The sequence below is a fragment of the Echeneis naucrates genome, chromosome 15, assembly GCF_900963305.1.
Source record: "Echeneis naucrates chromosome 15, fEcheNa1.1, whole genome shotgun sequence".
Taxonomy (NCBI): Eukaryota; Metazoa; Chordata; class Actinopteri; order Carangiformes; family Echeneidae; genus Echeneis; species Echeneis naucrates.
In genome coordinates this window covers 6,860,217-6,881,898 of record NC_042525.1, presented here as the reverse complement: position 1 = coordinate 6,881,898, position 21,682 = coordinate 6,860,217, and the positions used below count along the sequence as shown (strand labels likewise).

At 37.9% G+C, this 21,682-nt stretch overlaps 1 protein-coding gene across 1 annotated transcript in view; it reads right to left on the bottom strand.

The window, feature by feature from the left end:
- Positions 1-347: 347 nt before the first annotated feature.
- The window catches only part of lmbrd1 (LMBR1 domain containing 1), a 48,173-nt gene continuing 26,838 nt past the window's right edge, over positions 348-21,682 (bottom strand). The window contains exons 8-16 of the mRNA XM_029521713.1: positions 19,067-19,192; positions 18,394-18,546; positions 14,741-14,805; positions 14,517-14,619; positions 12,839-12,943; positions 12,607-12,756; positions 11,065-11,146; positions 2,108-2,199; positions 348-1,720 (exon numbers count right to left, since the gene is read on the bottom strand). Of these exons, the coding sequence (XP_029377573.1) occupies positions 1,610-1,720; positions 2,108-2,199; positions 11,065-11,146; positions 12,607-12,756; positions 12,839-12,943; positions 14,517-14,619; positions 14,741-14,805; positions 18,394-18,546; positions 19,067-19,192 (987 nt within the window). The 3' untranslated portion in view covers positions 348-1,609. The remainder of the gene's footprint in view (positions 1,721-2,107; positions 2,200-11,064; positions 11,147-12,606; positions 12,757-12,838; positions 12,944-14,516; positions 14,620-14,740; positions 14,806-18,393; positions 18,547-19,066; positions 19,193-21,682) is intronic.

The following is a 21,682-nucleotide window of genomic DNA, read 5'->3' as shown; positions in this document are numbered from 1 at the left end:
TAATAATAATAAAAGTTTCAACCCCAGGAAAGGACCCAGCCACTCTATAAATAAGAACTTGAAACACTCTGAAGCGTTAAACAATTCAAAAGATTGAAAGTTAGCTTGATCTAGACAAAGGTATGTACTCACCTACATGCACTGCAAAAACAATTTGCTCCAAGCTCCTGACTGACTGATTAAGTGCCACATGGAGGCGATGGGACTGCAAACACATGTGACAATGGTTACAGATGCATTATGTTGACATTTCAGAAACCAAGAAAGCTAAATCTGCACTGAAGATCGGATATGAAAGAAAGGGTGAAAAGGATAGCAAGTGGAAAAAAAGTACATCTCTTTGGGCATTTAAAATGGGTTTATTTCTTTAAATACAACAGATATCGTTCAACATCCTCAACCAGTCACAGGTGAAAACTCCATGTGATGCTGCCTGTGTCATCATCATGTAATCACATTTCTCTGTTTTTCTAAATCTATCTAATTGATGCTATTTAGGCTGTCATTTACAGCAGCGTGTGCCCATCATGGTAAAATACATTCATGAGGCACAAAAATTTGGTTTCCAAATTAAAACAAAAAAAAAAAAGTCATAATCATATTCATAGTGCAATATCTGTGAACATGTTAATTGTTACTTAATCAACAGTTTGTATTCATTCTGACACAGACTGCTAAATACACTAAATACAACTGAAAAAGTCATTAATAATTCTGTGTTATGAGCCTGCTGCTGAAAATGAGAAGTGTCCTTAATTAAAACAAAATTGCACCCATAACTTTGATTAACTTTTCGTCTCCCCCCCACCCCACATCACGGAGAAAAAAGCTGTTTAACATATTTAATTAAAAACCAAGAATAACTCAAACCTTGAAAATACTAGTCACAATTGGTCCTTTACATTTCACATAACATTTGCTTAAATAAAAGCCCGAAACAGCAAGTACCTAGAAGCAGGAGTTAAAAGCTGAACATCTACAAGCAATACAGCCTCAGACACCAACAAGCAAAGTAAAGTTTGAAAATGCAGCCAACACTGATGAATCATTATCTTTATACCAATTACCTTTTCAGAAAAAACAAACAAGCAGAATAGTTTGTTTGGCTCAATAGTTGTCAGTATTTTATCTTCAAAATGTCTAGCCAAGCCAACATTAGATACTGTCCCAAAGTAAAGTGTCTGAAAAGTGCTTAGAGAATGGGAAAATTTAGTTTATGTCCAAGTTTTGAAGCAGCATATGACCCTGTCCCTGCTGCTGCAATAATCTGTCTCCAGCAGTAGAAAAATGACCAATTTGTGTCAGCTTCAAATTGTTGAGAAGTCAATTCTCAAGGTAGGCTTGAGTTGGAGGACACTCCCAGGATCCCAAAGTCATCAATAATATTGACTGAGAAAGACAGTCTGAGCCGCCTCACTGAGGGGAGGGACATGTCAACTCAAAACAAGGATGGCATCACCACAGCACCACTGCAATAACTCCTTAAGACCAAAAAAATCAGTTATGATAAATTATTGACAGTTATTTATTTGTTTATCAAAAAGTACCCTTTAGTCCCTTCAATGTAGGGTTGGTAACTATTCAAACTCCATCAGGCAAATACAGATTTTCAGTGCACATATTCGTCGTCACTTATATCTGAGTCGTCAGCCTCCACCTCTCCTTCAATCACCGACTTCTTCCCTTTGCAGCAGGACACCACCAGACCAATGAGGAAAGCCTGATAATAATAATAAGAAAAGTACAAATAAGGAATTATTTCATGAAGATCATTTGATAGAATCAGCATCAGCACTCTGGGAAAAGAGGCTATTCAATAATTTGTTGAGCAGATTAGCAGTGTGCCATCTCAGAGAAGCATTTTCCAATAACCTTTTATTCAGAATGAAAATTAATTGATGTTCTTCTGCACCCACACTCCTTCCTGAAGAAAATACTGAACTAAATTAGATGTTTTATAGAGGGTTAGGGTTGCTGTACATGTTTTATGGTTTGGAAGATATAAAATAACTAAAGTGTTTTGATTCACCCACGAGCCAAAGAGAAGAATTCACCTCCTTGACTTTAGATCAAGATAATGACTTCTTATTTACAGCCATGGACTTACCCCAATAAAGGCCCAGTTACCGAAGTAGTAGATGGTGCTAAAGAACCAGAACTTGTGGAGGAAAAGATAGGATCTTGTCACTGTGCACTGGTCTGTAAAACAGAAAACATGGAGGTCTTCATAAATTTCACTGTTGTAAAAAAAAAAAACAAAAAAAACAAAAAAACAAAAAAACGGAAAAACAATGTGTTCAATTTAAGGTTTTAATATAAATGTTTAAAAATGTGCATCTTTGACGTATCTGTAGTCTCTAAGGTTTAAAACTAAATAAATATAATAACTAGTTTATAGGAAAACACTTCAGCTTTAAAAACGTTGGAAATGAGTAAGGAACAGAATAAAAACGTAGCACTTGGCTGCACTGTTTCTTCCAGAGAAGAAGGCATTTTGTCTACATCAGTGTTTTGCGTTTTTATATACAGCTGTATCTACTGCAAACTAGTGAAAAAGGAGCTAAAAACATCTGCTTAAAAATGTAAATGTTTTTAGCTAAATAGTTTAGATCTTATCATTTACAGGAAGAAAGAAATCATCTCATGGAGTAAGTAAAGTTATAAGTCTGGATAAATGAGAGAAGCAAATTCCCTGTTGACCATCACACAGAAAAGTAGGAAGAGTACAATAAAAGAAGTGACACTTTTATGGAAAAAGAGTTTACATCTAAGTTGTAAGAAAAAAAAGGGGATGGAGGGTTACACACTTAGAAGGCAAAAAGAGGCTATTATTTCATGTAAGAGTCCCTCAGGCAATTGTGCTGCTTCAACAAAGAAAAAGACGACCGGACTTCTGAAAAGAGGAAAGACATGTCATTGTCAGAGTGAATATGGTTTAACCACTGGATAAAACCAAAGGGATGTAACATGCATTTGAAGGAATGCCTCAAATACATCCAGAGCTACAAGTTGAAAAGGTAAAAGTATGGCTTATACATGTATTGTCCACTCTGACTACCTGAAGCAACGCCATTTGATGCCCTCTTCAATAATTCAGATTACTATGTATCATACATATTTTTTAAAACGTACAGAAAATGCTCACTGTCGTTGAGAATACTGAAGAGCATCCTGTTACACCTCAGAGCTCTGTGGTATAGTGCTATGTGCTAGTTATTCATTTCTATTCATTTTTTACTCATGATGTATTTGTGCGTTTCCGTGTGTCCTAGTCATGATGAAACCTGTGTAGAGAATTTGATGTCCTTTTGTGATGTCTTTGCTGTACATAAGGTTTAGAGTTCTTCAGAACAAAAAGTATGACAAGATTTGCATGCCTGCTAACATTATTTACCAAGCAGAAAATTATTTAGTTATTTATCAAGGTCATGTTTGTATTTTCTCTTTAAGCGGTAAGAATGAGTAAATTAATATGTCCTATGGTATTTATCCAAACAATGAACCAATGTGAACTTGACACTAACCTCTAATGCTGCCATTTTCAGGGAGGACGATTTTATTCTGTTTTGTTTGCCAAGTGACATTTTGTTTCCAAGATCAAGGACAGCTCATTCGGTATTGATTTATAAACTCATCAAAACAAACAAACAAACAAACAAACAAAAAAAACCAGACAAAAGAGACTCATTAAATATAAAAACCAATTTCCTTTTTTCCCTAGAGAGCAACTCTGGTGCTTTATGCTGGTGACATAACCTTTGAGTCTTAACTCTCCAGTTTCTGACAGGACTGATACTGCTATTGATCTGACTGGCACAGACAGCAATAGAAATATAAGAATTTGAAAGCCCAGTTCTTCCCTGAAAGGGTATTGGCAAGTCCAAGAAATGCAGATGACGTCAAATGTGGGAAAAGTGCCAATGATGTGCATTCAGTGTCTGGTGCTGGAATTCTTTTCACATCAAGTCAGAGGAGGAAAAAGTGGAATGGGAAATATACGTATTAATTAACTTAGCAATGCACATTTAAGCAATAAAAAAAGATAAATATTTAAATACAATCCTAATCAGACTGTTACAGTGTCAATTCAACAAGGCAAGAGAGAAAGTCCACAAAGCTTGAGTGAAAATGAAATGCACTGTCTGGCTATGCTAGAGAGCCATCTGGAGCATTAAAGCTAACCCCGCTGAGCTGCTTCTATCACACTGTTTCTTACACAGCTCTTCACACTGACATGAACCCCACGAATGGTGCAATGAGACTTATACCAAGCTACATGACATCAAAGCCCACAGCAATAACTCAGTGTGCTTTAGAATTTATTCATTACTGTCAGTATTTTCAAAAGTTTGGAAAAGCCAGACCTGTAGTGTTTTCCATCTGAAATCAGGATTTCATAGCGAGGTCCCTTCAGGAGTGCAAATCAGTTTTTGCTTCACAAGGATCAACATATAATGGTGGAGGCAAGTCTATCATCATCCCCATGACCCAGCTCTTTTCCTCCAGTATGTAAGCCATCTGTAGCTCTCCAGCTGCTCACCTGAATTTCAGGGCTCCAAGTGGGACCTACAGATGGTTCACAACAGTGGACTACCTAAATATATTCTCATGGACGCCACTGACCCCGCTTCACCTATAAATCATTACCATTCTCTGTGCGAATGCAGGTAATCTACCCTGACCTATGAAACCTGGGTGGGTGCTGCCTGCATAGCATGATGCATCATGTGTAACTTTCATCTCTGCATTCAAACACAAACACGTACATAAAACCATATGTATGAGCTCCAGACACACACTGTATCCTTTGTAAAAGCCTCTCCATCAGGAAGCAATCCTGCACTCACATGGTATGCTTTTTCTTTCTCTCCATCTGAAAAGCAACAGAGCACTTTCGGGTCAATGTCCTTTGAGGATGCTGGTGTTCCTTCAACAGGACTCTTTTCAAATCTCTGACTTTTCATATTACTTATGTCAATGAAAATTAAACAAAAGCATCTTATTTGCTTTGCAGAACTATTTATTTATTTAGTCTGCCCATTTTATCCATCCAAGGAGCACTGAAGAAGCACCCTGAGTGGTCCATAACTGAACCGCTGATTACACCAACAGACGGCAGGAAGAGAAAATGGTGGCTAACTACAGGGTGTTGTTTTGTATTACTGATGGTTATGATTCTATAATTTTACTCTTGAATATAATTTCTTCCTTTTTTTTTGGCTTTGGCTTCTGGCTTTATTCCATAGGACAGCTTGAACAGTGACAGGAAATGGGGGAAAAAGATTTGTGACATGTAGCCAATGACATCTACTGGAACTGAGCCAGCTTCACGAGGGACGCCGCTGTAGCCTCCTATTTATGGTGCACACCATCTACCCACTGTTCACTGCCACACCATTAACACAATCTCTGAGATGGGGAGATGCAGCTGAAGCTCTAAAAACTTACACGCATTAGAAGTGCTGACACAAGATATCACACAGCTTGTTAACAGCTGTGTCATTATTTGGAAACTGGTTTCCAAGTTCCTGACGGCGTTTTTGGTCTGAGAAACCACTGGCTCTTTAGCAAAAGGCTTGTTGCCAAGTGCTGTTAATAGGAAAGGTCTTTTGACACAGTCCTAAGCAAACAGATCGTCTTTAAAAGCTGCATTTTCACTGAATCAGTAAGTGGATTACAAGATGGACATTTTCCTTTCAAGAGAATAACTTTTGATTGACATATTCAATTGTAATGCAAATTGATGATGATCCCCTTGATGCAAAGAAAATTACTCTCTCTCTCTGCTCTGTATTAATTTGTGTTGGGGTTGAGGGAGTCTCCTGTTGCAAATTGCTTGGGCGCCTGACATCTCACAGGCAACAGATGAAATTCAACCATTTTCCCAACCCCGAAGCTCTTTAAAACAATGCTGTGGAAACCAGCAAGTTGCTAGGAAACAGACAGTAGTCCACAGCGTGAGAACTCCTCTGTATCAGAAGTTTCATCCCTGGGATTCAAATTAGAAGAGATGCGATCTATTTTACAAGGAAAATGCTCGCTGTTTACACAGAACAAGATGGATTTGAGTGGTCCTACAACATAATATTTTATCATTTTGTGTCTGACAGTGTTAACATTACAAGTTATAAAGAACAAGCAATACTTCAGCCAGAACACAGACGCCGTGAACCCAGAGGGTGTTCAGTAGGAAAATCACCTACTAACTCAAAAACAAGCATTGGGATTGGATTTATTTATACTAACTTTTAAATAAACTTTCCTTGTTGCAAAAGGTTTTATTCTGGGTTTTTGAACCACCGTTCCTTAAGTGTTCTCTGGATTTTTAATATTCCTTTTCACAATGCACAGAATTTTTTGAGAAACGAATGAAGAAGAGTTGGTTTTAGTTTGGGCTACAAACTGAAAAAGGCGCTGTATAGAAAAATCATTGGGTAGAATTTATAGGGAGCTAATGGAACCAAACAATGGGAGTTGCTGATTTAGTGATGGAGGCATTAACAATTAAAGCTATCCACAACAGAGGGGATTTAATTAGTTAATTTCTTGGATGATCATTAGTGATGGACACAAAGACTGAAAATATTTAACAAGTGCAGTTATTGTAAAAGAAAATCAAATGCATTAATGAAGGAGATGAAGGCATATTCAAATAAATTTGACTGATTATTCACATTACTGAGATTTTTAACCGTGATGCAATTGTCAGTCAGAGAAGGAGAAAAAAGCACTTAAAATATAGAACATAGTTTAAGAGGATGGGGAGTATGACTACTTGAAAAAAATATTCACATTTTTGTCATCGAACACAGGCCGTAGATGTAAGTGAACTGAGATGCAAGTCTGAGTTTCTGATCAAAGCTGCTGGTAATAATAATCTAATAGTACAACTTCATCTAATGCTGGGAAGCTATAAGTAATAAAATTAAATTCATTTATGAAATGATTCATTCAAAGAACTCATAAAGCAATTTACAATATTAAAACTAAACTTGGAGAAATGTGGTGCCACCAGCATTTGTCCCAAGTTTCTTGAGAGGGGATGGTCGTGAAATTAAATGCACTACGATGAACCTTTTCCCCCAACGAGCAGCTGAAAGTACAGAGAGAAGAAGCACCTCTACTGCACAGAGGTCTAGACAGCAGACCTTTCAATAATGGACAAAGAGAGCGTTTATTCTCCTCCTCTTGAAAACCCCTTTACACACTGCGTTTAATCATACACTGAAGACTTTACGGTTCAAGTTTTCCGAGGCCATGGCAACTAATTCCTCAAGATTCATTTTCCATTATGCTCAGTAAATGAATAATGGCAAGATAATGACTTTAGAGTAGATAATGGAGAGTTTGGCACCGAGCACCTGCTCACCAAGATGTTAGTGTCATTACACTACTGTGACAAACTGGCCAATCAGTCACCAGCTAGACTTCTACCCTCTTTTGCCTCAGTTGCCTTTTGATCCATTGTCACACTAAAGGTTATTACAAAGTAACGTCTGTCCTAAGGTTGATGCCACAGAATATTCTCAAGCCTATCTTTCCCAGTCAAAGAGAGAGAGAAAATTTAGCTGCTAATGAAATTCAGTTCATATCCAGTTTGTGAAACTCATGCTGGAATTACACATTATATTATATATAAGAAAATGTTTACAGAAAACGTAATGTAATACATAGATTTTATAAAAATGCTGGAGCCAACCAGAATTTAACCAGTATTGAATACTACAACATACTTTACATAACAGATGCATACAAAATAAGTTATGGTTTGTGAATATTGCTATAGTGTGTAGTATGAATTCAATAAACATATACATAGGTCCTAAGATAGACTGGTGTGTTATATTGTATTTATAAATACAACTGGATAAATGAAAGGGCATTCAAAAATACATACGCACATAATTCATGTATGTGATTAAAATTGACCTCAAATTAATCAACAATTTTTCAGACTGGAGTTGTAGTCATTTACGTCTAGAAGCGAAGGTTGGTTGACTGACTGCCATTTATTAGACACCAAAGACTGCTGAAGCGCTCTCTCCTTTGGGGAAAAGGCAGATGATCGCGACTACAGAGAAAAGAGCAGCACTCTTTCACCACGCAAATGAAATGTCAGCCGTTAGTCTCTACAGTTTATCAGTCAATAGGCTTCTGATTGAATTCCATCCTCAGTTGCATGTGTTTTCTCTGCTTGACACTTCCTCCTCCTCGTGGTAGGTGGTACAAAGGCTGTTATGAAAGTCAGAGCCATTTCCGAGATGGCCAAAATAGGATCAGCTTGCCTTGGCTGGTCAAATGGGACAGAAAATAAATACATCTGGCTATTTTCCTGGTGACTCTGGTGCCACGCCCCTCCCATTTAATAGCAGTGGCAAGCTAAAAGTGCCCTCAATAATTAACAAGACATGGGCTAAAAATGATTCCTGTTCTTACCAAGGGAGGGTCCTGTTAGGAACACATATAACTGTTAAATCAACTCTGTGGGCTATCCATAACCTCTCCTCTTGCCAGAAAAAACACAGCCTCTGTGTTGAACAAAATCTAAGGCTGGTGCAGAATCATGGAAGAATCTGTTTGGGTTGATTGTGATTGGTGTGTGACAGCAAACAAATTATTAGTTTGAGAAAAACAAACAAACAAGAAGAAGAAGGAAAAAAAGCCAATTCATTCCTGCAATTTTGTCTGAGAAGCTATGTAAACAAGAATTATAAGGGATTGTCAGTTTATGTAATTACTAAACGTTGGTCGTAATGGCATTATTGTCAATATTATCTTGTATAAACATGGCTAGACTAATTGAATGTGGCCAAAGGCAACCAAAAACAAGACATTATACATAATTCATTATGCAACATCTGTTATTATATAGTATACATCTATGTAATATGATATTGGCTTTCTTTGTTATTGATTTAAGCCTAACCCCAATAATAGTAACATAATAATAATATAATATAGATGAAACATGTTTAAGTAGTTGATCATCATTTAAGTATGCTGTATCATGTGCTTTCAAGAAAGCTCACGGCTTCTTCCCTCACAAGAGAAACAACTCTGTGTCCACTCTAGCCACTCCTGATTTGAATGGTTATAACTGTTAATGCAGTCAGCCTGATCATAAGATTTTCCAAATATGATTCAGCATAGCTGTGGGCTAAGGCCACAAAAATAGCAACATTGGCCACTAATTGCCTTTTGTACAAGGTCCCATGTAATAATGAGAACAGTCTTCTTTCAGATGTCGAAATCATTAGTTCATTACCACCTTCATGTTGTGCCCTCACATAACCATCAATCACGGACCATACCGGCTGGAGAGGGCCAAACCAAATATGCTAATCACTTCTGTTTCTTACATGTTTCTGCCTGTAGTTCAGCAATTTACTCTCCACCTATCCCACAAGTGTCATGTTATTGGAGGCACTGGCTCCAGTTTCTGCAGTAATTATACTTAACAACAACAGTTCAGTTTCCAGGTAATAAATTGACAAAACTGCGATGGACTGGTGACCTGTTCAAGGTGTACGCTGTCCTCACCCAGAACATTAGCTGGGACTGGCTCCAGCACCCCCTGCGACCCAGACGGATAAGTGGTTGAAAATGAAATGAAATGAAAATGACCTTATAGGGCCGTTTTCTGCCACTGTCAACAAATCAAATGCCCCGATCACACTCGATAGACACATGGATGCACGGAGGAATGGAGAGGTAAATGGACAGATGGATGATTGATAGTAAAAAACAGTGTGCCATTTCTTCCTGCACTATACTGCAATATAACTAATACAACATCCATCAGCAACATCTTTGATGGAGGCAACAGCGATTTCACATCAGTTTTATTGGTTGTTTAAAAGTGCTATCAGCTAATTAATTTAGGTAAAGCGTACATGCTGCTATGTGTAAAAACCCACAAATGGCCCATAAGGAGAAGTATACAAATCATTTCTTGTCTTTAATTTCTGCACTTACTTTCTGCCTCTGTAGCTCTAGATTCAATTCAGTGTCATTTTTGTGGAATTAAAAACAGCAATAATAATAGATCAAAACCAAACTTATCTAACAGGCAGGAATTGCTGCAAAAACAAAAAAAGAAAAAGAATTCTTTCGTATTCTTTCGTATTGCCCCCTTTAACATTCGCATAACTAAACACACAGCACACAGTCAAAAGATAAAGTTAAAGTAAATTTAATTGACCAGACTAGAATAAAATACATAGCTGCTTTAAAATTAACTTTGGTCTTTGTTTTATTTGACATTTAAACATGACTAAAATCACGAGCTACTCTAATTGGATTCCAATTCTTGATCCTCTGGGACAGCACTTATGCTCCAACCTTAAATTCTTTAAATTAAAAATTTATCATTCACTACACTGACAGACCCCTGCCAGCAAAATGTAAACATCCCTACTGGTTAAATATTGACGAGGATTTAGTGGTTGAAGTGGTGGGAATATATAAAGAAATCTTTGTAGGAATGATATCAGTCCTGATATTGATATCAGGACTGCTAATATTCCTACTTATACTTAATAGTAAGTTTTATTTTTGCTTATGTGATCGGTCTCCAGTATGATGTTAATACTCCAAGACACATATGCACAAATGACGCAATGTACACTTTTCTATTTCAGAGCAATTACTGGCTTGATCATCAAATGCACCAAGTGCACCATATCCCCTCCATTACTAACAGGCCCAGCTTGAACATTAGGTAAATGAATAATTTACCATGATGAAGATCAATTATATGATTACATTCACACATTTCTGTTTTCGTGGCTGATTTACTGTAATAATCTTTGGCATGAAAACAGTTAGAGACAGTAAGAGGCCATGTATTGCATTAGTAAATGTTTGTCCTTGGTCTGCAAATGAATAATGAAAGGTGATGCAGTGTTATACTCTAAACGGCTGGGCAGTATACTGTCTTCCCATTCCACATGTATAGATTCGACTTGTGAAGAATAAATCTTTGATGATGTGTTGTAAGTTCTCCCAGCACCTCACTATTAGACCAGTGCTTCTCTACTGTGCCAGCAGAGATGACAGACTTACCCGCAGGCGCATCAGCATCACAGATCCTTGTGGTGCCAAATGTACCATTCCCAGATGTAGTACCAGCCGAGGGCATCTGACTCTGATCAAGACAAAACGCACACACACACATCTTTATATATATGTTTTTAAATGTATGTATATATGTAGGAAGACTCGGTTAAAACTGATGATAGTAAATAGGTGGACTATTATGGTCAATGTGTAAAATAGAGGGCATCATCATGTCAGCTGATTTCAGCCCATTTTTCGTTTGCTTTTGTCTTGTGATCTGTGCTCACTTATATGCTATTTTAATTACCAGAATTTTCAAATACGTTGTTTCTGTTGTCAGAAAACAGAAGACGTTTGAAATGCTGACTGAAATGCATTAAGACTACATGTTAACCACCAATCTGCTGCTTTGTACTGCTAAAATCCTAATGTTACAACCACAACACCATCTGACGAAATCACCAGGCACATAAATTCAAAGATTGTGCTTCATCCTCAGTTTTTTTAAATCTGTAAAATATTGCTTGGAGAGAAAGAAGGAAGAGACAGAATATCTTAATTTTTTGTCTGAGGCAGAACACAGCCTCCATCTGGATAACATACTGCTGCTCTGCCTCTCTGCCACTCACTTAACAGAGTAGATCCACAGAGAAGTATGCCTCTCACTCACTGGTCAGTACTGACGACTCTGTTCTAGGTGCCTTTTTTAATAACTTCTCTAAATCACACGACAAATGTGCTAAGTTGGCAACAATTCAGGCTCTAGACACCTCTCTCCCTCAACAGAACCTCCTGGCACCAATTGATTTTGAAAACGAGACAGCCAATGAGGAAACTACAAACCTAGCCTGGCCAAATGGCGTGACTTGATTATTCAGCTCTATCAGTACTCTGGTTCATGTAATCATGAATTCAAGGGTACTGTAAGTCTTACAAACTAACAGCAAACTCTCTAGGATGTTGTCCGAAAGATGCTGCAAGTTTTGCCAGAGACAAACGTACGTTATTCAGATCTCAACAGAGCAGGGTTTTCAGTTTAGAGAAAACACAACAACAGATAGACATGATGTAATTTACAGTTACAGCAAGGTATTTCGGTATTTTTGCTATTCGACACTGTTTCACTGCTTGACTGGCGCTTTGGGCAATGTATTCAACAACTGTCTGCAAAACTGCAGCAGATGATAGGAATCAGCCATGTTTGGCCTTTGAGTCATACAGAGCTTGAGAGATCAAGCTTTGTTTGAGTTATGTTTTTTAAAGATTTTTTGAGAATGCAGCTTTATCATACACACAGAGGGCAGAACTATATCAGATCACAGGGTGTAGACTGTCAAATGCCAGACTGATGCAGCCTAATATATATAGATATAATCAAAGAGGAACAGGGTTCTGAAAGCCCCACTACCTGCCTCTAGAGACAATGCTGCTGACTACAACTGGACTGCTGTGGTTTCAACTCTGGCTGACCAACACTGCCATTGTTAGATACCAATTGTCAGAGCTAGCTCTCAGCAGCAAGACATAGAAATATACACTTTTGCTCACCTGCACAAGATATTTCTGGCTGCCATACATGACATACTGAGGGGCTAGGCTGTAGATCATGTAGCTGGTGTGAAGAACAATCAAGAGAAGTATCATGCAGAGGAAGAGAAGAGCCTGGGGACGAGTTCTCTTTGGTCTTATTTTGTACAGCTGAAAAGTAAGAAAAACTTCATGTTCAATTAATAGTGTGCTTGTATTTTTTTGGCAACGTGCAAGTGGCGCTTTTGCCTACCCTTATCCAGAAGAACCAGATGCCCATGTTGCGAATGCCAGCCATGGATGTGAGTACAAAGTACACAGTGATAATTGTGATCAGAATGTAGTCCAGTGGGAAAACCTGTGATTCCAATGACAGAGGTCAGGTACAAAGCCATTATTGCTGTCAGAGTCAGACATTCACGCTCGCTGCCACACAGGGATGCCTGGAGCTGTTCATCAGCTACTACCATCAACATGACTTAGTCTAGCCCAATTAAACTAGAGCATGCCTAAGCTGGTCACTGTGCAGTGCATTCCGGCATCATCCAGACTGATAAAGACTCATTTAAAGGGTAAATTACTGATGCAGTTCAGACACAAAAGCACAGTGCATGTAATATATATATTTATCGATTGTGATCTATGAGCTAAATTCTAATCACAAAAGTATCCCATTTGTGGCACAGTGCACTTAAATCCTTAAATACCAAGGTCATGCTTCTGAACACTGGCCTCAAACATTCAATCAATGCCAGTATCTATGAAGCAGTCACCTTTTGCTCTAAAATATATTGTAGAATACTAAATTTAACATATGATACTTTGTCCCACATCCAGATCTTTGGCAATGACCTGGAGGAGAAATGCAGGAGGAGTTATTTCATATTCTGTCAATCCTGAACGTTTACAAGCAAATTAATTCAAGTAAGACTTTGGTAATTTAACACAGCACATAAAACAGGGAACCTCTATGAAATGTTCTGCATTTATGGATAAATTTGTTCTAAAATATAAGCTCTAGATGGATCTAGCCAACACTGATCAGGGAGAAGTGTGGGGGTGTAACCTGGCTGCATGGACCACCAACTTTCTCACCAACAAACCACAGTATGTGAGGCTTCGTGACTGTGTGTCTGATGTGCTAGTCTGCAGCACGGCGGCTCCACAGGGGACTGCGCTATCAGGGTGATAGCGCAGTCCCCTGTGTCCCCTGTCGTCTTCACCCACACATCAGACTTCAGACACAACACTGACAGCTGCCACCTCCAGAAGTTCTCTGATTATACAGCCATTGTTCGACGTGTATCTCAGGGGAACGATCTGGAGTGCAAGGATGTCATCACCAACTTTGCCAACTGGTGTGAATGGAACCACCTGCACATTAATGCCAGGAAGACAAAGGAGGAGGGAATTGACTTCATCAGGAAGCCACTTTGTACTGGGACAGTGAACATCCGGGGTCTGGACATAGAGATTGTGGCGTAGTACAAATACCTGGGTACCTCAACAACAAACTGGACTGGTCAATCAACACTGACGCACTTCACAAAAAGGTCCAGTCGTTTCGACCTACTAAGAAGACTGAGGTCCTTTCAAGTGTACAGGCCTCTGCTAAGAACTTTATATGAATGTGCAAATTTATTCATTTGTAATTTTGCCCAATACAAGTGGTGTCTATGAGGCTGGATTTGTACAAAAAAAAAAAATCTCTAATTGGCATATTAGACAATAAAATTTCGGTGCAATTGAAGCATATACTCATACTCAAATTTGAAACAGCGTTACCAGTGCATTTAAGAATAGCCAAGAATAAAGCTCTTAAATTACACTTCATTCAGGTTAATGATGACTGAAACAAGACATTATGGCTTTAAGCATATCTTAATTGAAGATAATCTTTTTTTTGATATGAGAGATGAGAAGATACTCACAGGCTGTAGGGCTAAAAGAAGTTCATTCAAAGGATTGGTTAAGTTGGTGCCAAAGATTATGAACCCAGAGCTGATGCCAGCAGAGTGGAGGGCTTTATCCAAACTGAAACAAACATGAAAAAAACTTAAATATATATATATATATACACACACTGGCTGGCATACATTTTCAAAGTATACTGCCTGAATAACAATATGGTGTAATAGAAACCATTATGACTTACTTTGAAATGAATAGGGCAATGGTAAACAGCAGTGCAACCAGAATGAAAAAAATGCCCAATAATATCTGGGGGGGAAAAAAAGAAGTACCTATTAGAAAAGAGTGATATGTACCCAAACTGTAATATGTGATCATGATGAAACCCATGAATAAACCTCGACAATGCAAAAGAGTGTTCTCAAAAGCATGAACTGGGTCACTGAGTATAACCTTTTTGTCAGTTCCTTTGTCAAAGAAGGACCATATGGCTTGGCCAGCCGTAGTTTGGCACTTTTACCTAAGGTAACGGGGGGGTGGGGGTGCAATGGCACAGTCCAGAGAGAATGGGGGTTGCAACCAGGGAGGAAAAAGGTGGGCGGCAGCCAAAAAGGCAATAAGCCCTAGCCTTGGAGATGGCCTTTATACCCAGAATAGCTTGCACAACTGTACCCAAGTAACCTGAGACCAAGTGAAATATACAGCAAACTAAGTGCAATTAAAATACATATGATTTCAAGTGTATGAAGCTATCAAGCGACAGCAACAGAATAGCTTTCTTATTTTGTCTTTTGCTTTGCACAGCCTCAGTCTGGGATCCACATCATTTTTCAATTTCTGTTTTACAGTACCTTCAAAAATCACCAGGAAATCTATTAACCTCAACTAGAAAATGTAACAGAGTTTAATTTGAGGCGGGCCCATTTTTCTATTACCCTTTTGCTTGTCATGTGTAATTATAGGATTGTATTTTAGTAGAAAGCCTTGTTTTGAGTCCCTCATGTATTACTGTGCCTTAGTATTGCCTTGTACCAAGGTTACACTTGGCCTTGTTCAGAAAGTCTTTAAATCTAGCATGTTATTAAGCTCACAGAACATCCGGCCTGTTTGCCTGTTTGGCTGACCAGTGATGGAAATATGCTCTCTCAGTTAGACAGTTCATCATCGAGTTCAAAAGAGCTTTTTTTTTTGCAAAATTTCTCCCTCAAACTATGATTTTCACCTCTGACCACTAAAATGTGCAGGCGTCTGGACACAGCTTTCATCAAATTACAGGCTTGAAATATTGACTGTTAAATGAACACACTGATAAAGATTAAGCTCTGATATATGAAAACAGGTTCCCACACAAGATGGAATTTTATTTTCATATACTAATTGTCATTTCATATGAATTATTTAAAACAGTGTCTTATCAATCTGCTGTTTAACCTTTAGTTAATTATCCAATCAAAACTGCACACTATTTTGTGATGTCTGAGCGCTTTTTATTTGCACATATTCCACATGTTAAATAGGTTATTTTAACCAAACACCAGGATTGATATAAAAAGGACAGCATGTGGTTCAGATGAAGTGGTATAATTGCTCTGGAGAAATCATGATCATTTGGCTTATCACTCTACAGCAGAGCCTGAGTATACAATAAATAAATCTCACAACTCATTACTGTTTAAATTTGAGTCTGGGGACTATCAACCCTCTTGGTTAAAGACAAACTGTTATACACACTGGTTTAAAATGTTTGTGCATGCCTGCAGAGCAGTAAAATACCAGAAAAAGAATAGCAGTGGGAACGTTAAATGTTAAGCAAAGGCGTAATGCTGCAACTTATACTATCCCTAAAACAGAAAATGTGTGAAGAACACTGGAATCGATATTTATCGAATTGTCTGTGTGTTGTGTGCAAAGACAAAATAGATACGTATCATTCACCCATGCTGTTATGTTTCCAAAAGTGTACTACACATCAAATATACAAATGAATTAGCCCAGTAAAACATGAATAGGAGTATTGTGTTCTCATTTACAGCTGTGTCTACCTGGGTTTTTTCATGTCGGATTTTCTTTCAGTCCTTGGAACATCAGAATATTGATTTGAGTTGATTGAAAAAAGCAAAATGCACCAGTTTGTATGATTCATGCAGGTGTGATGTCTCTTTTTGAATGGTTTTGGTAAAATATAAGCAGAGTTGCATTTCAGCAAACCAGTGATTGACACTTGATGGAAATATGATTAATTAATTACGATGAATGCATGTAGCTGCTTTTACAGTTGAGATTTAATCATTTCAAAGTTCAACTGCAGTAAACCAACGCGCACACACATTTAGTTTTACACTATGTTACCAGCACATTTAAGAATAGCAGAGAAAACAGCTTTTGAATTACACTTCATTAAGGTTAATGATGATGGAAGCAAAAACAATATGGCTTTAAGCTTATTTTAGTTGAAGATGATTATCTTTTCTATTTGATAGATGAGAGCATGCCAGAGAGCTAACCCTAACCCTGCATGCCATCATGTTCACATGAGCACAATGCTACAGCTAATGTACAGAGTGCAACTAGTTTTTGCCCATCCCACTGCTCTTCTTACATGAGCATAAAAGGAGGCGTAGAAGTTGAATAAAATATTTTTAAATTTTTTTTTTTAAAGCATGTACCGTTTAATCAGGAAACTTTAGAGAAGTTATGATATTTTCCATGCTTACAGGTTACTAAAAATCAGTACACATGAAAATGCTTTCTAATTGTTTTATATTTGTGAATAATGTCAGCTACAGTAACAGCCAAACTCATCATGGGAGCCACTAACTTTTTAATTAAAAATGCAAAGCTGTTTATACCACCAAACGGATATTCTCATGATAACAGCTGGTAACAAAGTGGTTTGGGATAAAGATACAGTGAGCTGTTTGGTTTTGTGGGAATATGCCTCATTGAGAATTGTTTTTGGTGGTGATAATTTTTTCATGGGATATATGAGATGGGTGACACTGAGTCCCTTGAATGTGTGTGGGGTTTTTTTGTTGTTGTTTTTTACCATTCTTAATGGCTTAAGCCAAAACTACAGTGGAAATTCTGAAATTTCAACTTTTGCATTTAAGCAGTAAACTTTGTGTAACGGGCTTTAAAAAAATAATAGTAATAAATAAAAATGACCATTAAGAACTAGGGGTGAATAACAGGACTGCACTTTAAAAAATCTGTACTGAATACTGATCAGTACATCTTTTCAAAACGATTGACTGGACTGATTCAGGGCAACTAGTGGCCCCAAGAAATCAACCTGTCATGTAACGTTATATCTTGCAAAAAACAAGCACATTTCAATATAGGAACAATTGTAATACTACTCTTTTTGAAGTCCAGGTATTAGATTCCCTCCCTGAGAAAGTAAAATCACAGAGTTTGCAGTTGCTTTGGTTTATCCTTGGGGAGCCACTAGAAATGTGAGACTCCCTGAGAGACTTCAGAGTAAATTAGGTGACGAGACGACCCATGGGAATCCTGGAAATATGCAGTTGTGTAAAGTAGAACTAAAAGTAAATCTGGAGCAGTCCAGATTAGAATTTAAGCAAAGAAAAGCTGTTTGGGAGGAAGGTGTTTAAATGGTAAAAACAAAAGAAAATTTAACTGTGCAACTAGCAAGTGAAGAAACATAATGTTTTGTAGTGCTCTTTATTGTGCAATGATAATCTAAAAAATCTGTTAAAACTATAAATAAGTATCAATAAAACCAAGGCAAGAACACATAATGCTGAATTATTGACTGTGTGAGATCACATGTAAAATACAGACATTGAAAGGGTTTGTTTTTGTATGCAGTGCAGTCCATATCAGACATATAATTTACTTCTGTGTACGAAAGCCAATTCGGTAATGCAGGCTCACCTTGAAAGGTCTGAGAGCACTCCCCACTTTCGTGCAGCAGTTCCTCTCTGCAATTTCCAGGTGTCTCCCCCTGCGCTGGAGGACTTGCAGTTTACCCTCCAGCTCCTGCAGGTTGCGTCTGTCCTTTGAAGAAAGGGGACGTCCATCTTTACACTGAAAAAGACAACAACAACTAATCACACCTTCAGTCTATGACACTTAACCTTTTCACAAATCTTATGTAAATATTAAGATAATTGTGAGCTCTTTAGGGTGTGTCATATATATGCTTAATTCCACTAAATACATCTATGTTTGTGACAGAACAGTGCACTCGCCCTTTGTATTTAACATCAACTTTCCATGAGCAGCTAATAGCAACAAAGACATATATCACTAGTTTCTCTGTTTTGGCTGCCTGTGTTTCAGTAGCTGATCAGGACAGCGCCAGCCATTCAAAATTGCATAGAATACTAAGAAGCTTGGCAAATAAATCAATTGGAGGTGGACAGTTCAATGAATGAATCACGTTACCCTCGTACTAAAGCAAAAAGAGAAATATTTTCATTCACACAGTTGTTGTCATTATAAAGATAAATTTCTTTTCACTAAGTTATTCTTGAACTTAAAGATGATTCTGCAATCCGTGTTTATGTCATATCCGGTACTTGCTGTGCGATTCATCGAGACCAACCTTGGATTTCAGCTTTTCAATCTGATGCTCAACATCATCAATGTCCTCTGTGTTCTCCAGGCGTTCATACGCCACACTCCGTGTGCCTTTTATCAGATTCAGTGGCAGAACTGACATACCATAAGCCTAAAAGACAGTGAAAACTTCCATTATAATCACTGTCAGAATGGGATCGCACATATGGGACGTGCATCCACCCACAAATAACCAGACCTGCATGATGGGGGGAATAAAAAAAAAAAAAAAACATCATTAATGTACAACATTACAACAGTGAAATGGGGGTAAGCACACAAAAAGCAAATTATATACATCCTGGCTTTCAAGACTATGTCGTTTTGGTAGAGGAACAAAGATTAAAATGGTGGAATCTATAATTGTTCTGAGGTTTATTGGTGAATTGGCTGCAACCATTTTGTGTGGATATCACTTCCCATATAGCATCCTGATGCAGTTCACAGTTTAACAGTGCCCCCATGTGACAGCACTACCAACTAACCAGGATCTGATGAAATTTTTACAAGATTTTTAGGGAGAAAAATCTGGGTTAGACGGGGAGGCATCAAGGTGCCTGGTGAATGGTATGAATTTAAATGAGTACACATCAATTTCTCTTTCATATTTGGCATGCATACAATGAATGAATAATGAACAATTATATACAGAGAGAAAAACACATACAGGGACAAAAAGGAGAGCCAAAGAATATGCGAATTTTTTTTTTTAAAGTCACTTTCAACTTTCAGCAGGTTTCAATTTCCCAAAGGTATTTTTAAATTTTAATCAAAAATAACAAACATCTGTAATAGCAAGAAACAGCCCAATCAATACAAATGAAAATAACAGCAGTAAGCCATTGCTTTCTTGCACTCTTTTCCATCTTGCTTTTAGCTTTTTTTTAGCTTGGAGGAGTGCCATTTCATGGGTTCATAATAAAACAAAGGGCCCCTCTGTGCAAGATACTTTCAACCCAGTCAAAAGATGCTGCCCTCTTTCTTCTATTTTTCAAGTGGAGAAACGTCAGAAGCTACATTTTTCTAAAACAACTTTTACTAGTTTCTGAGTGTTAGGTAGCGTTAGGAACGTTGCATGCGATATTAAGTCAGGCTAGACTATTATTAGTCCCTGCTATGGATCTCTGCTATGGGCGAATGTTGCCTCCTGCAATGAATCATGGAGCTCTTAAGGCCGGAGCATGTCCCGAATATCAAACACGCTCATAAAAGGAAAACCTGCCCCAGATCCCAAGAGGAACATTTCCTTTTCCCTCCAACATGCAACTGCATGGGAAAAATATAAAAGGAAAAAAAAAAAGGAACCCAGGTGTCCTTCTGCTGGAGTGTATATTTTTAGTTCACCTATAATCATGCACACTCATTAAAGCTATTTAAACCCCATTGTAGTCAATAACAACCAGAAATAGCCTGAAGCACAGTGCGTGGCACTGTGTGTGTGCGTGTGTGTAAGACTCAATTGAAAAGGGAGTTACTGGCTGAAATCATTCAGTGAGAATCATGGGACTGTTGAGAGGAAAGAGGGAAAACTCAGTGGACACAGGTCTCCAACACAAACCTCGTCTGTGTTGATCTTCTTGCTTGTGATGGAGCAGCTAAAGAGAGAACGAGGAGAAGGAGGAGGAGGAGGAGGAAGAAGAAGAGGAAGCTAATCCTAACTTCACGTTCTCAGTAGCAACTCAGAATAGAATTTACTTTTTAGGTAATAACACAAATTTATTAATTTCAACAAATACATACGCATTCCCATAAAGGCTGCAACTTTGAAAATGTCAGATATGTTGGTTTCCCTGCTGCTATAAGATTAATAGCACTGGTTGGGGAATTTTAGAAGGTAAGTTCCACGAGTCTGGAGCTGAACAGTTTTGATATTGTGTCTATCTGCACTTGAACAGGTGATTAAATGTCATAGGAGTCTTGAATTTTCTCCATTGTCTCCAAATTCTGTGTGTAGCTATGATTTCATTTCTATGTTGAACCAGATCAATAAATCTACAGTCGAGTTGCAAAAACTTTAAATAATATGGATTACCTGATAGATTAAGAGATGTTGTTGTCCCTGCCAATTTCAAGGTAATTTTTATGCTGTGAAATCAAATGTTTTAATTACATGTTTAAAAACTATAATCAGTCCACTAATTTCCCAGATTTTTTACATTTAGAACTGAAATTTTATAGTAAATAGCCTCGGTGCTGCAGCCTCTAGCATGTTTTCTGTATATTGCATTTGCATATTTGGGGGAAAAAAAAAAGGTTGCCCCCGGCAGAATATGGTGCTGTCCTGTCTCTGTGTCCAAATTTTAAGGGGTATTATATTCAAGTATCAATGATATTCAAGATTCAATTAAACATAAACTTAGGCAAATATCAAAGTGGCACACAGTGACGCATGGTGCAAAGTTCATCATCAGGTGAAGGATCCAGTACATACATGGCCTCTATATTCAGGACTGTGTCTGTGAGGTATATGGTATTTATGGTGCACAAATTATCTTTGAGAATGAATTTTAACCCCCTGAGCATTCCCTTCACAGGCTGATCTACACACACTATATTGCCTAAAGTAAAGTAGCTCACCTGCCTTGACTCGCATTTGAACATA